This window comes from Camelus dromedarius, chromosome X, assembly GCF_036321535.1.
Source record: "Camelus dromedarius isolate mCamDro1 chromosome X, mCamDro1.pat, whole genome shotgun sequence".
Taxonomy (NCBI): domain Eukaryota; kingdom Metazoa; phylum Chordata; class Mammalia; order Artiodactyla; family Camelidae; genus Camelus; species Camelus dromedarius.
The window spans coordinates 10,422,721-10,438,134 of NC_087472.1; the positions used below are offsets into that span (position 1 = coordinate 10,422,721).

At 43.7% G+C, this 15,414-nt stretch overlaps 1 protein-coding gene across 1 annotated transcript; it reads right to left on the minus strand.

Annotated features, from left to right (window-relative positions):
* Positions 1-4,077: 4,077 nt before the first annotated feature.
* On the minus strand, positions 4,078-6,450 carry LDOC1 (LDOC1 regulator of NFKB signaling). Its single transcript, XM_010983053.3, has one exon. The coding sequence runs from the start codon at positions 6,289-6,291 to the stop codon at positions 5,851-5,853; it is 441 nt and encodes a 146-aa protein (XP_010981355.1). The 5' UTR covers positions 6,292-6,450; the 3' UTR covers positions 4,078-5,850.
* Between the last annotated feature and the right edge of the window lie 8,964 nt (positions 6,451-15,414).

Sequence of the window (15,414 nt, forward strand, 5' to 3'; positions counted from 1 at the left end):
ATGACAAAGAACAAATTACACTTAGATATATCCTATTCAAATCGAAAGAAAAAATCTGGGAATTCAGCAAAAACATCAAATCAATTATGAATGAAAAATATGAGTGTGGCCTCAGATTTCTACAAAATAACATTCAATGCTAAAAGATAGTCAGGAGGAGGGTAGAGCTCAGTGATAGTGTGTGCTTAGCTTACATTAGGTCCTGGGTTCAGTCCCCAGTACCTCCATTAAATAAATTAATTAATTAACAAACCTAATTACCTCCTTCCCTAAAGAATTTTTTAAATAAAACTAAAAAATAAAAAAGATAATGTAGCAATGAAAGAAAAAAAAGTGTGACCCATTACAAAACTGTCATTCACTATTCGAAAACCTCAGACCATATAATTTCCAGGAATTTTGTGGGGGTTTTTATTCCTTTTGAAGAAGCAACTAAAAATGGAAAAAAAAAAAAACTAGCTAACAAAAAGACATTGAATGAAAATTGGACAAGATAGTACTTATTTAATGAATTTATCTGACATATTAAGATTAAAACACATGTGGGGATTATGGCCACACCAAAAAAAATGGAAATGGTACAAACACTGACAACACAGAAACAATGTAACTTACAAAGTTGATAGGGAAACAGTATTACTGTAGATGTTGAATTCCTTAACTTTCATGGCTGAGAGTCAAAATCGATCATTCATATCTGAAAAACAATAGAGGTATATACACTAGTTAAAGGCATAAACACTAAGAGAAAGAATGTAAGGAAATACATTGAGAAGCACAGAAATGGGAGGAGATAGTGGAAAAATGGAAATATATTACACATTTTTGCAACAGCCTGAAATATCACAAAGAAAATAAAAAAGCAAATAACAAATTGGGAATAAATGTTTGCAACATGTATCATAGATCCCTAACAAATAAAGAGCTTCTAAAAATTTGAGAAAAACATCAACAACCCAAGAGAAAATTTGGCAAGGATATGAAAAGAATAAACCAAATCCAGAATACAGGAAATTCCTTTTACCTCAACAAATAATTTGCAGGAGAAAAAAGGATGGAGAGGTATTGTTATCAGTTAACAGGTTTAGAGACATATAAACCAAATGCAGTGTGTCGACCTTTTCTGGAAATCTAATTTAAATAAATAATTAAAAACACCTTTTTTAGACACTGGGGATATCTGAATACAAATTGCGTATTAAATATTAAGGAGTCATTGTGTTTTAGTACATGTGATGATGACATTACAGATTGTTTTTAAAGACTTATCTGTTAGAGAAACATACTGAAATATTGAAGGGTTAAATTAATATGATATCTGGGATTTGATTTTAAATATTCCATAAAAATTATAAGAAAGAAAAGGGATAGATGTAGCAAGAATACTGGTAAGTTTTAAATCTGGAGATGGGTCTATGGGGACTCATTATACAATTCTTCCTATTTGTGAACATGTTAAAAATTTAATTGTGTACATTCAAATGAGCAGTTCTAAAAGTCCTGTATGGCAGTGCAATTATCTGTGTCTGGAGAAGAGATAAATCAGAAATATCCCAATTACTTCAGTTACCACTGAAATTTAATTCCCTTTGCTTTCTTTTACTGGTATTATTTGTTTCAAAAGTAACAATTTTAAATGAGGCAGACAGACAGTCTTGAGGCAGTTTTTTTATCTCAAGCTGAATGGCTGACTCTGAACTGACTGGTCAATTAACCTGATTAGATAGGGACTTTGGCTGAAAATAGAATTCTATTATTGCAGTTCTGCTCATGAAATCATTTGTCCTTTAGGGCAGGGGAGGAGAAGGTATGCAAATGTTTTGGCTATTATCATAAGAAAAATTGATTTGTTATTGATCCTCGCTCAGATAGCAGGACGCAAACAAATGTTGCTCCCCAGCTATTCTGAAACCCACTTTGCAGCATCTCATAGCCTCCCCCAACTCATCCAAGGGAGGGCTTCCGCTCCATTAACAAATCTTGCCATGCTGTTCATAATTACTTCAAGCAAGCTATTACCCATCACAGGCTAATTGTATTGTTGTTTTTTTTTTAAGGCTGTGGACAATAGAATATTTGAAGATAAAAGAGCAAATCCTAACAGAGGCATTTCAGACAGGAGAGGAAAAAATGCAAGGGGGATGATAAGAAGTAGGAAGTAGGGGGTTACGAGCACTGTCGAAGGACACCAAACAGGTCACAGTTCATTGTATCTACCTTTAGAACTAAGTGGACATAAGACTGAAGGGAATATACTTGTACTACTCAGTAATGCAAACTACCAGACACTTTTAATGCTACTAGCAAAATCCGTATTTCAAAGCAAATAATATATATACTTCATACAATTATCCTACTCTAATCATCCATCAAGGAAAACATTCTCAGGACCTTGAATTGATACCCCTTTATTAGCTTTAATTTTTTAAAGTTCATTTGGTAAAAAATAAACATTCCACTAGTTCCAACAAGACATCTCCCTCTAGTCTGCCTGCTTCCAAATCGCTGAGGTTTTCACTGTGTTAATAGCAGAAAATAACCAAACACAATGTACCTAATGTACCTCTGGCTTCATATACCATCCTGCAAAACACAGCAACACAGAATTCATGGATGGCAGTGCTTACATATTCAAATGATTAGAGAAATCCAAATATACATTGGTTGATTTAATATGATTACATGATTATGTCCTTCAATATGATTAATTTCATTTCATTAATAGCAGAATTTCAGTGGCCCTTTCAAGTCCACTATGATGGGAATTCAGGAGTCTGAAGTTTATATTTGCTATTTCAGCATTTTCACCCACTTTTAGTAGTTTCCATCTGAGCGGCGCTTTTATCTTCAGATAGGTTTATTTATTTCTCCATTCTTTTGTGCCATGCCTTATGCCACTATCACATCATCACGAGTTCCTCCCTTGGTGGTAAAGCCCTTGCCAATGTCTGGGCTTTTATTGCAGAATCTGTACCTCCTGCCCAGGTAGCCAGATTCTTACACTGTCCTTCTCTGCAGCTCACAGAATAACCTGCTCTTCCCTGATACATGAAGGACATTACCCTCCCCACACACACACACACACACACACACACACAGGGCCGATTCACGCACACGCATACAAGGCCAGGACAAGCGCATTTCCGACTCCAGAAGCTCCTTGGCCTAGTTGCTGTCATGAACGCTACTCAGATGCTGCACTGATGGGTCATCCTCACTGACCAGGGTCCCTTCCTCATAGAGCACATGTTCACTTGGTTTGGTGGGGGAGGGGGGGTAATCTCATCTACTCATGCCTTCAACTGCCACCCTGGAATGGGCCACTCCCAAACCTAATCACAGTCTAGATTCTCTTTCTGGACCTTACCTGTAGCTAGATATCATCCCAATTCTGGCCCAAGGCACCATAAAAGCAACAGACTGGAACCACCTTTCTTTGACCATCATCTCTCTTAACTCCTGTCTACCCAGACCCCTGACAATTTTGAATGACTGACTGTTAGTCTCTCTGGGTCTTTTACCTTGCATTCAGCTCCTTCCCACCACTTGCCCACATCCACCCCTGATTTGGGCCTCAACGTCCTTTGCTAGGTCATATCTACTCCTGCCCCCACCCTCCAGAAACCACTTTCCTAGGCCCGAAAAATGACTCCTGCTCTGGACTTTGCCTGCTCACCAGGAAAATTGGTTTTCTATCTGATTTCATGTCAGATCCCAAAGAGGAAACGAGGTCTTGTCATGCTCACTTCCACTCTCTCTGAGCCTGCTTATTTCCTGTTCACTCCTGACATTTTCTCACTAAATCCAAGCTCATAGCAAGAGATCTGTTTTTGGAATGATACTTTGGTTCCCAGGCCTGGGAGTAACAGCCCGTGTTTACTGAATGCTCACCATGTAGCAGGAACCATTCTAAATATCTCATGAGTGTGATCTCACTGAATCTATACCTTGAGGTAACCAGTATGATGACCAGTATCTCACTGAACTCACACTGTGAGGTTTACCAGTACACATGAAAGAATATCCAGTCTCAAAAGGTCTTAAACAATAAGGAAATTTATTATCTAAATTAGAGGTCCTAAGGTACGGTTGGCCCCAGGCATGAACAATGAAGACATCTGGGCAGATATAGGTAAGAATGAGAACACTGAAGCCTCAACTCCTCCTGACAGTTCCTGTCTGGTAGAGGCAGCCTGCACAAACTCCCCAGCCAAGATTCCCAGATTTAACATTTCAGTAACTAAAGTCATCTGGGGTAATTGCCTCACAAAGGTATGCAGATTCTCCTCAGCCACCTCTGAGCCCTCCAGGCCCACAGAGATCTCTGCATAGCCCAGATGGCAGCACAAGGTCTGGTTCAGGAGACAGCCAGGTATCTTGTCAATTTCTGTTAAGCAGGAATCTGGGGCACATGGATTGGTGGGATTCTAATGGTGTCTGCCCAAAGAGGATGAAATGTTAAAACCAGGCTCTGTTTATTATGGGCGTATTTACTCAGGATCTAGGATTTGTTTGCTCAAGCACCTGAGAGGGGAATTAAAACAACGTGGTATGCTGTTAATTGAAGCCTGAACTCAACAGAACTCCACAGGCTATAAAGTTGAAGGGGCAGAACTTCCCTGGAAGTGTGGAAGGAACCCAAAGGCTCAAACAGACAGGAATATTGTATGTGTCCTGATTTATGCCTGTTGACCCAGTCTAATTATTAATAGTGCCCCTTTCACTCTCAAAAGTCTCCCAGCTTGGGATGGCGGGCCACCTGCTCAGCCACCCCTTGCCCACACCACTTTGGAGGCCCCAGAGGACACTCCCCGCACCAGGGCGTTAAGCAATGCCTTGCTGAGGGGAGTACCAGATTCCCGGTAAAACCCTGCAGTAGCTGTCCTCCGTAGCCCAGACAAGACAGTGGGGAACACTGGGATTGAACCAGGTTCCCCGATCTCAGTGGGAATCAGGGCGAGAGTGGCAGAGGCCAAGGACAGCACTTAACCATTAAAAGACACTTTTTTTTGTAGTGCTTGATATTTATTGAAAAGAACGCAAATGCTTTTTTCCAGGTAGTATTGAGGAGCTACGCTGAGTACCTGCTTTTGTTTGTTTTGTTTTTAGTATTTTTGTCCAAATGCACACATCTGTGGGATTGCTTCAGTTCTGAAAGAAAATTGACAGCTGTGCAAAACTAGTGCATGGGAGAAAAGAAACGGCAACAATTTGGCTGCCAGGCACACCAGGGCCCTGCAGCAATCTGGTGGGGCAGGAGAGGGCTTCTGGGAGTAAGGGAACTAACCAGGTTGAAAGATTAGCCCCTTCGGGGGGGGGGGGTTGGTGAGCAGTTCCAATCAATGTCCAGGAGGCGTAGCCGACTAAGGCATCTTCTAGGTTGGTCCTTATCTCCAAAGGCTTGCTTGGTCTGTCGCTGGAACGTGATGGACGGTGGTCAGGTGGCAGCGTAGGTCTCTGGGCAGAAGTAGGCCTGACAGGCGGCAGGGCTGTGCGTAGTCGGACCAGTTTCTAACGGGGCCCCAAAACTGGGGCTCAGGACACAGTTCAAATGAGCAGGGGAGAGTCCCGGGGCTGGCCAGAGTCGGAGGCGGCGCACTTCTGAGAGCGGCCCCAGCCCCAGCAGCAGGTAACTGGAGCACTATTCCCGGAACAAAGACAAGCACTACGGGGGAGATGAGGGAGAGAACCGGCGGGACCGGTAAGGAAGACGATCCGGGGGCGAGGGGAGCGCGGCGGCTCCGGGCTGGGCGAGGCGAGGCGAGGCAGGACTGGGGGTGGGGGGAGGGTGGCGAGGAGGAGAGGGGCGGCGTGCAGGGCCCTCCCCCCTAGGCCCGAGGGTCTCCAGGCCTAGTAATCGTCTTCTTCATCTTCGTAGTCGTCTTCTTCGTCGTCATCCCAGCCAAAACACTGTTTCATCTCATCAAGGAATGCCCGGTAGTCACCTAGGATGGGGCTATCCATCTCAATGTAGGGCACCACCCACTCCTCGGCTTCCCCGGTGAGCAGGCTGATTAGGAATGCCACCTTCATGGCGTCGTTGCAGAATCGGTTCTCGTTGACGAGCATGTAAGAAGCCGTCTGCACGATAAACTCGGGGAGCCGGGAGCTCTCGCCGTTAAACGTTTCGGGGAAGGGCACCGGGCAGCTCGGCGGACGTACCTGGCGCAGTAGGGTGGCCCTCTCGCACACCAGCAGCCGCAGCTGTTCCATGAGCTGGCTGTTCTCGATGCTCAAGGCTCGGTGCCGCATCAGGAGAGCGTGCAGCAGCAGCACCAGCTCGTCCACCATGACGAACAGCTTGCAAGGGCAGGGCTGGGCTCAGCTGGGTCCGGCTCGGCTGAGGTGCGCACGGAGGCCCCGCAGGAAGTGCGTGTCGGCGGCGGAGGCGCGCGGTGGCTAAGGTTCAGAGGCGGTGCGCGTAGGGGTCCCGGCGGCTGCGCAAGCCCCGCCCACACAACCCGCTCTGACGGCCGGCGTGCCGGCGCGGCCCGGTTGGAGGCGGCGGGAGCCGGGGAGAGAAGGGGCGTGGCCAAAGATACCGGCGGAGCGCCGTAGGGGTGTGGCCAGGGTGAAGTGGGCTGAGACGTGGCCAAAGCAGGGCGTGGCCAGGGGAGGGGCGGGGAGGGTCGCAGGCTGCTGGTCCTTAGTTCTCCAGGCTGGCGGATAAAGGCAGTGGACAGCGACCCAGCCCTGGATGTGGGCCAGGACTTAGCCAGACCCAGGGAGCGCTAAGACTCATCTCTCATAGAGGGTCAACCTGCTCAATTTTGAAGGATTAACCACCCTTCAACTCAGCCAACTCATACAATTCAGTGTTTCTTGGTGGGTCTGTGGCCACCAGATTCCATCTGCGTGGAATTATTTAAATCTCCCTCACCCAGAGAACTATTGGCAGCGGTGCGTGCACCACGGGAGTCACATACTTTCAGTTAGGAAAGACCGTTAGGGATCCTTTTATGACAAACCAATCTTTAAACTGGGATTTTTCTTTAGTTGGAAAATAATATTGTGTACCTCTCTCCTTTTAAAAATTATTGTTCTAAATAGCAAAGTGTAAAAAGCTCTGCAAAATCAGCATCCAATCACCATTTGCAGGAGTCTACCTATCTTTGACTCTATTTCACGTCCTAACATTGAGGTCCCTTGGCCACTCGGTATTATTCTTTGCTTAACAGTGAAGACTTATTGTATTTTTTAAATGGTTTTGTTTTTCCACTTTGAATGTGATTATTCAGTTGTTGAGAAATGAGTTGGGGCAAGGACCTTAGGGCTCTGCTTTTAAAATATATATATCCCCAACTGAATCACTTCTTGTTACTTCTACCGCTCACATCCTGATCCCAGCCCTCCTTTCTCACCCAGGCTGCTGCAACTAATCACTCAGCTTCCACTCTTCTCTTCCTTTAGTATACATATTCTCCAGAGTAGGCACAGGAATCCTTTAGAACAAAAGTTAGATCTCTTCACTCCCCTGCTCAAAACCCTCCAAAAGTTTTCCCCTCTCACACAAAATAAAAACCAGTCTTGGTGATGACCTGCAAGGCCATGTCTCACCTCCTATGCCTCAACTCAGTCCCGCCTCTGCTCTCATCTCATTGTCCTCCTTGCTGAGTCTCACGAACATCAAGTAGCTCTGGCCTCAGGATCTTTGCACTTTCTATCCTTTCTGCCTTGCAAGGCTCTCTCCCCATTTAACTGCCTGACTCCTTCTCCCACTATTTTCAGAGAAGACTTTCCTAACCACTTCATCTCTCAGAGCACCCTGCTCTCTGCCCGTAATCTCTAAACCCTTACTTTGCTCCATTTCTCTGCATAGTATTTTTATACCAGCAGCCATCATATCACATAGCATTTTGTTTATTGTTCTCCCTCCACTTTAGAATGTAAGTCCATGTGGATAGAGGCCTTGCTTTGTTGGTTGCTCTGTCCTAATGCAAGAAAAAGTGCCTGGCCCAGTGCAGGAACTCCATAAATGTTTGGTGGATGAAAGAATCTCAGGGTGCAGATGTTAAGATAAAAATTAGAAGTGGTATCTATACAGTGTTTAGAAATACTCTTCAAATTATCCAGTATGTCCTATCTCTGATCATGAATCAGTTTCCATTGTGAAATCATGACTGACATAATAAAAAAGGCAAAATAAATTTTTAACCCTACTCAGTCCTTTTACAATAGAATTCAATGTGCATCCATGGAAGTGAGAAGCTGAGAAAGAGGAGAGAAACAAGGCCAAGGTCCAAGGAGGGAGAGGAGGAGGATCACAAGGCTGAGAGGATCCTCCTTGCTGATTCGCACACATCAAGTAGCCCTGGCCTCAGAGTCTTTGCACTTTCTTTCCTTTCTGCTTTGAAGGCAGGGAAAAGAGCAGGTAAGAGGCAGTGAGCCCTTGGACTCTCCTGGATATGAGCACCCCAACTGGATAAGAAGCCCCTTAAGACCAAGCAGGGACCCCCCCCCAGCACTGATTCATCCTTTCATCTTCAGCCACTTAAAGTATCTACTCCGTGTTCCCTAAATGTCCAGTGGATGGACTGAAGGATGGGAAATATCAGAGGTAGGTTCCTGGCCATCCTGCACATTCACAGCTCAGGGCAGAAGGTGGACCTGCCTGGGGCAACAGGGAGTGTCCACCTCCACCATGTCTAGACCCTAATACAGGAAGAGATGTGGGGGCTCTACTCCCAGGAACACACATCTGTGGCAGGCACTGGATCTGGCGATTGACACAGGCTGCCTCGCTGAGCCTTGCACAAGGACCACACCCGGGTATGAGCACTCTGGGAGTTCAGGATCCAGGAGTTAAAGACTTCCCTAAACCCAGGAGAGCAATATGTTGGTGGTATGGTAGCATGGTTTCAGCTCTTCTGATTCTGATGCCCGGGGGCTTCTACTGAAAATTATTATGCCCTGGCCTTCTGTGAGTCAAGAAGGTCTGATGGAGTCCTAGAGAGGCTTAGACCCATGCTGTGCTTGTCCTCTTCTATGACCCCAGGACAGAGGGAGTCAGGGCAGAAACCATAGGAAGCAACCACTGGTATTACTTCTGAGGGGGCTCTGAGTTCCTAGAAAACAAGAAATGACCCGTCCAGAACTGGCCACAGAGCTGAGCAGTGCCTTTGTGAGGGGCTTCCCAATGTGGAGGGAGGAAGAAGAGACAGCTGATCAGCGACTCAAGGGGGAAGTAGCTGGGAAGAGGTGAGGAGTATCACTAGATAAATTACATAGGGTTGTGATGTTCATCTTACCAGCATCCAGTGCCCGTGAGGCACTCCCACCCATGTCAAGGCCTGCCAGCCTTCCCTTGTCCCTTTACCCTGCTTAGGGCTCATGTCGCCTTCCTTATTCCCTTTGCTCCTCTCAAGTGACCTTTTAATGAGCCTTTATACCTATGTGAAGATGCTGGCGGCAGAGATAAGTACTTAGACTCCGAAACTATCAGAGCAGCTCTGGCTCAGAATGTCCCGAGGGTGTTTCGCCCCCACTCTTTGCTATGAGCTTGGGCCCAAAGCCAAGGGACTGATCCCTGGTGTCTATCACTTCTACCACCTTCTGAGCTCCAGCCCCTGCCCTGGTATACACCTAGCAGCCAGACTGTAAAGTTCCCTTGAAATAAACATGAAAGCGGCCCTTGCTTTTTCTTTTTCCAAAGGAATGTGTACAGACTGGGTAATCTATCCTGGCCCTTGAATACGCAGCCAGGAGCAGAAAGCAGCTTTGAAGGGGATATTTGTGAGAGGTCAAATGGATGCCACTGAAATCTGGGCCTCTGTCCAAAGACCCTTCCCCTCCTTCTTCTTACCCAGGTCCACCTGGAGCTATGTTGTACCCTGGCCCATGGAAACCTCTGGCCTAAAGAGAGGAGGGAAAAGGTGCAGCTTGCCTCCTCCTGTCTTCACCCTCTCCACCTTACCAAAGTGCCCTGAAACACTTTTACATGTTTAAGTACTGAATTAATATATTCTTGTGGTTTAAAAAACTTAAATAATACTGGTGTGTTAAAATAAATAGGAAACATTTCCAATACCTTTCCTTCTCCCTACAAAATCTCACTTAACAGGATTGTTGAAAATCCAAAATTTGGTGTCTCCTTCCATTGTATGTATGCATTTGCACGTGTGTGTGTGTGTGTGTGTAGTGGTATTTACAGAATTCTAATACACATAGTTCTGCTAAAAATATATATGTCAAACCTCCTTACATGTCAGGAGACACAGGGAGGATGCACAGAGCTGTCTTCCTAATAATTGCATAATACTCCACCTGAATTTTTCAGGTCCACTCTTGCCTCAGAACTAAAGAGACCCAGCTTTCGTCAGTTTCTCAGATGATGCAGGAATACACTCACAGCCCCAAAGGTACAGAACTGGGAAATCAGAGCTCTGTAACTGCACTATGATTTGTATGAATGAATGTCTTATTATTAAGTAATTGGTATTCTTCATATATGTCTTTATACTCCTGTGATACAGAATTTATTGCCTGCAGTATATTGCACTGGATTTTTGTTCTCATTTTTTCTCATTCCTAGTTATTTTAATATAATTAGTCATGTGGAACATACAAGAGCTTATACAGTTGGTTTGTTCCTGCATTTTAATATATTTTAGAAAGTATCTGGCATCATAGAAAATTTGTTGTTTTAAATATTAAGAGTGTGGCTGGGCATAATTCCTATTTACTTGTCTTATGTGTAGAATAGACCTCTCTTTCAAATTGGCTAGTTACCTGGACTTAGACTAATTTTTTATGAGGCAGAATAGGTGTGGTGAATTGAAGATAACCATAAATTCTTTGCCACTTAGCCTATGAAAAGGTAGAAGCAACGTCCTCTGCACCTTTAATCTGGGCTGGCCCTGTGTATTGATTTGACAAATAAAGTATTATAGAAGTAATTTTTGTTGTTGTTGTTGTTTCTCAGTTCCATTTTAATTCCGTCTGTGACCATGCCCGATTTTTCTTTTTTTTTCCTTTTAAACGTTTTTTATTGAGTTATAGTCACTTTACAATGTTGTGTCAAACTCCAGTGTAGAGCACAATTCTTCAGTTATACATGCACACACAAAACTATGATAGAAGTAATTTATAATTTATGAGGCAAGGCCTTAAAGACCTGAAGAGTCTGCTCTTGCTACATGGAATGTTCCCTACTGGGACTGAGCCACCATATAAGAAAGAAGTCTAACTACCCTGAGACCACCAGTGAGGACCATGCTGTGAGAAGCTCCAGCCAGCCACACAGACAAAAAGAGGTCACATGGAAATGCAGGAAAGCAGCAAACAGACATGAGAGCGAAGCTCCCCCTTCGACACTGCAGCCCAGCGGAGCCACCACCCGACAGCAGCTGAGTGAATGACTCCAGCTGACCGCAAAGAGAGCCAGGAAACCATCATGAATTCCGAAACTACATGAACTCCAAGTTGACAGAAACATGAGCAAATTAAATGGCAGTTGCTTTAAGCCACAAAGTTTGGGGATGGTTTGTTTCATGGCAGTAGAGAGCAGAAACATGGAGAAACTCAGGGTATGCTGCGGATAAAAGCATGAGCTCCGTGTCAAAGAACTATTATTATGTTATGAATCTACAGTCCTGTCCTATTTTCTTAGTTCTGGATTTGTCTGTTTGGTATCCATTAATCACAGGGTCAAATAAACCGCCCAACTTGTTTACGTCTCCTCTGCGATCCAGAGCCCATACCCTGAAGCCATCTCCTTTGCCTAACTCTCACACACCAAGTCAGCATCTCCCCTGACCTAAACCAACCCAGGGTCAGGTACCAGACAACCAGGGTCAGCCTCTACTCCCCAAGGCTCACCGTAATTATTTAAACTAGCTAGCCCTAAATTGTCTACCCAGCCCTGTCTAGTCTTTGCCCCGCAAAACCAAAATAAAAGCTCTGGCCTAGGTCTACCCCTTTACTCCTTTCTGCAGCCTGACTAAAACCCGGTGCTTACCCATGTGTCCCTTCTTGGCATATCACAGCCCCTCCTCTTGGGAAATGTAGTCATTTTTTTTTTCAATGGCATTGGCCTCTCCATGTCGTCTTTCAGTCACCTCCGTAAATTAAAGTTCTGTGGGAACAACTGAAAGAAATCCAAAGTAATTGCCTCCTGTGGGGAACTCGTGAGGAGAGTGCACATCTGTGTCACGGTGTGAGCATCTGTATCCAAGTGGACAAGTACACATACCGCTGCACTGTCACCCATGATGCTACTTGTAGTGAGAACTGGCAGTGTCACAGGATGACAGACATAGAATCAAAACTGAGCATCTTTTCTCCAAGGAATGTATATGGCTAAGTAAAAGCAGTGAAGCACATTTCAGGGAAGCATTAGGGAAAGAGAAGAATTTTTGAAATTTGGGTTCAAATCCTCATACTCTTGCTTAGTAACTGTGTGGCTTGAGCAAGTCACTTAATTCTTCTGAGTCTTGGCCTCCTTTTCAATAAATATGTATAATAATAGGATCTAAATCATAAGGCTGCAGTGAAGATCAAATGATAAAATACAAATTATTCGGCAAAATACAAAGTGCTGTACACAGACTGCATATTATTTTTCACTGGAGAATTGTGATTTACTAGTGTTGCAGTGATTCTATTACCTGCATTTTAAATTTAATGTATAGTTAGTTCTCTTCTCTTATTTTATCCTAGTATCTGTAAATTTAACTATGATGTTTAAATTTTTAAAAAATGTTTACTTTTGAGTAAGAAATAGTTGGAGGAATAAAATAAGATTTCATCTTGGTTGGTCTTGCTTTCTGTCAGTTCAAAGCATGCTGCTCTCATAATGATGAGACATAAGGTTTTTTGCCTTTTTTTTTTTAATGGAGAACTGGTATCCATTATAACATTCTGAAGGCCAGCATGTAACATTTTCCATTTCCCCATCAATCCTGAGAGAATCCATGCTACATCTGTGATGTGGATACATGATGCTCTCTCAGAGGAAAGAGGCAATTATATTTCCAGAACTTTCTTTCATCACTGTGCCATGATGGCAGTCATCCTGGGAGAAGCCAGCAGCCCCAGGGGCATCAGGAAACAGGGTTTCTCTCAGCCCTCGGAGCATCTCTGGTCATCTTTCAGCTGAGTCCCAGCATTCTCTCTTCCCAGGTTCCCTAGGAATTCCTGCTGCCTCCTTCAGGTCCCTTGGCTCCTCCTTATTCTCTCAGTGACTGTTTCTCTCAAGATAGGAAATGGGCTCTTTGAGTAAAAAGTTCTCTGTCCCTAGGTAAGAACAGGCATGTGATGTATAAGAGTAATCACGGCATCTTTCTCACCTCCCAGGTGTTGAGAATATGTGAAATGGCTGGAATACTCATTCACTGCTGGTAGGAATGTAAAATGGTGCAGCCACTCTAGAGAGCTGATTGTAATGCCTTATGTAGTTAAACTATATCAACTCTATGACCCAGTGATTATGCTCTTAAAATAAAAGCATATATGCACTAACGTTTTCTATGACAATGTTTATAAAGCATTGGAAACAGCCCAAATACAGAAGAATGGATCAAGCATCCACCAGAAGAATGGATAAAACAAATCATGGCACATCTCTATAACGAATACCACTCAGCAAGTTACTAATACACACAACACAAAAATGAATCCCCAAAGTATCATTTTGAGTGAAACAAGCCAGCCATACCTGCATGGTTCATCTTATATGGAATCCAAAAACAGGCACAACTATTCCACGGTGATAGAAATCAAAACAAAGGTTGCTTGGGGCTGGATGTGCAAGGGGGACTGATTGCAAAGAGACACAGGGGACATTTTGCGGGTAATAAAAGGGTTCTACATCTTAACTGTGGTGGTGGTTACATGGTTCTGTACAACTGTTAAAGCTCACCCAACTAAACACTTAAGATCTATGCCTTCTAATTTATATAAATATACTTAAATTTTAAAAAAGACTGTGGAGTATTATCCTCAAAGGCCTTAACAAAAGAAAAGCTGACACAAAATTCTAAATGTAACAAATCTGACATTCAGTAACAAAGGCACAGGCTGTTTTTAGCACTTGGGAAAAACTAATGAAACATCACCCATGACTCATTATGGGAGATACTGCTAACGTTCAAATTTCAGCTATATCTCTCAGGGCCCATGCAGGTAAACAGAAGGCACTCTCTTTCTGTAAAATATGTATATGCACAAACTTCAGTTACCATGTGTTGTGGGCTGAATCGTGTTCTCACCCCAAAATTCATTTCAAGTCCTAACCCCCAACATGTCAGTTTGTGACCTTATATGGAGATAGGGAATTTACAGAGCTTATTAAGCAAAAATGAGCTCATTAGGGTGGGCCTTAATCCAATATGAGTGGTATTCTTATAAGAAGAGGGAATTTGGTCACAGACATAATACGGAGGGAAGATGATGTAAAGACACATGGAAGCGGCAGCCATCTACCAGGCAAGGAGAGAGGCCCAGAACACATCTTTCCCGCATGGCTCTCCGAAAGAACCAACCCTGCAGACACCTGGATCTTAGACTTCTAGCCTCCAGAACTATGAGAAAATAAATTTCTGTCATTTAAGCTACAAATCTGTGGTACTTTGCAGTGGCAGCCCTAGCAGACTAATACACTGCGGTTTAGTTAATTAACACCACTGCCCAAAATATGGCTCAAATGTCAGTGTGACAAAGGAAGATGTAGCAAGGAAACAAACAAAAAAAAACAAATCAAATATGAAATGGGAAAGTGGTCGTAATGGAAAGGATGAAAATGTCACAGAGGAAGTGACATGTTCAAAAACCCTCACATTTAAGGAACTCTTAGAGAAATTTCACAGTATTGAAAATGCAAAGGAGCTGATTCAGACTTAGAAAGGAGTATGATAATTCGCCAGCGTATAGAAATTTGTTTCATATCATAAGTTATATTACTTAGATGCTGGAAAGCTGTAGTGATTTTCAAGAATCTTGAAGAAGCTCCCAGTACTTCTCTCTGTCTGCTACTACAAAGCAGATGTCTCTCAAGGGCTGACTAGGAACCTCCTGTGAATCTGACATCTGCCTATGCATCTGGCTGCAACTGCTGGCGGAGTGTAACAGACTGATCTGTTCCACCTTCTAAATCTCATGCAAGTGCCTCTCAATGGCAAACTTTAAGCCAGAATCATTTAGGAAAAGGGATGCTGGGAAACTGTTCTCTGCCTTCTCTTCTGTAACAATAATTTTAAAAAACCGTTAAAACAGTTTGATGGTTGTAAGTAGGGAGAATAATGGCCACCCAGAGATATCCAATCCCTGGAACCTGTGAATATGTTACCTTACACATGAAAAAGAACTTTGCAGATAAAATTAAGGTTACCTTAAATAGGGAGATTATTCTGGGTTATGTATGTGAGCCCAGCATAATCATACGAGCCCTTATTAGCAGGGGAAGAAGGAGACAGAGGA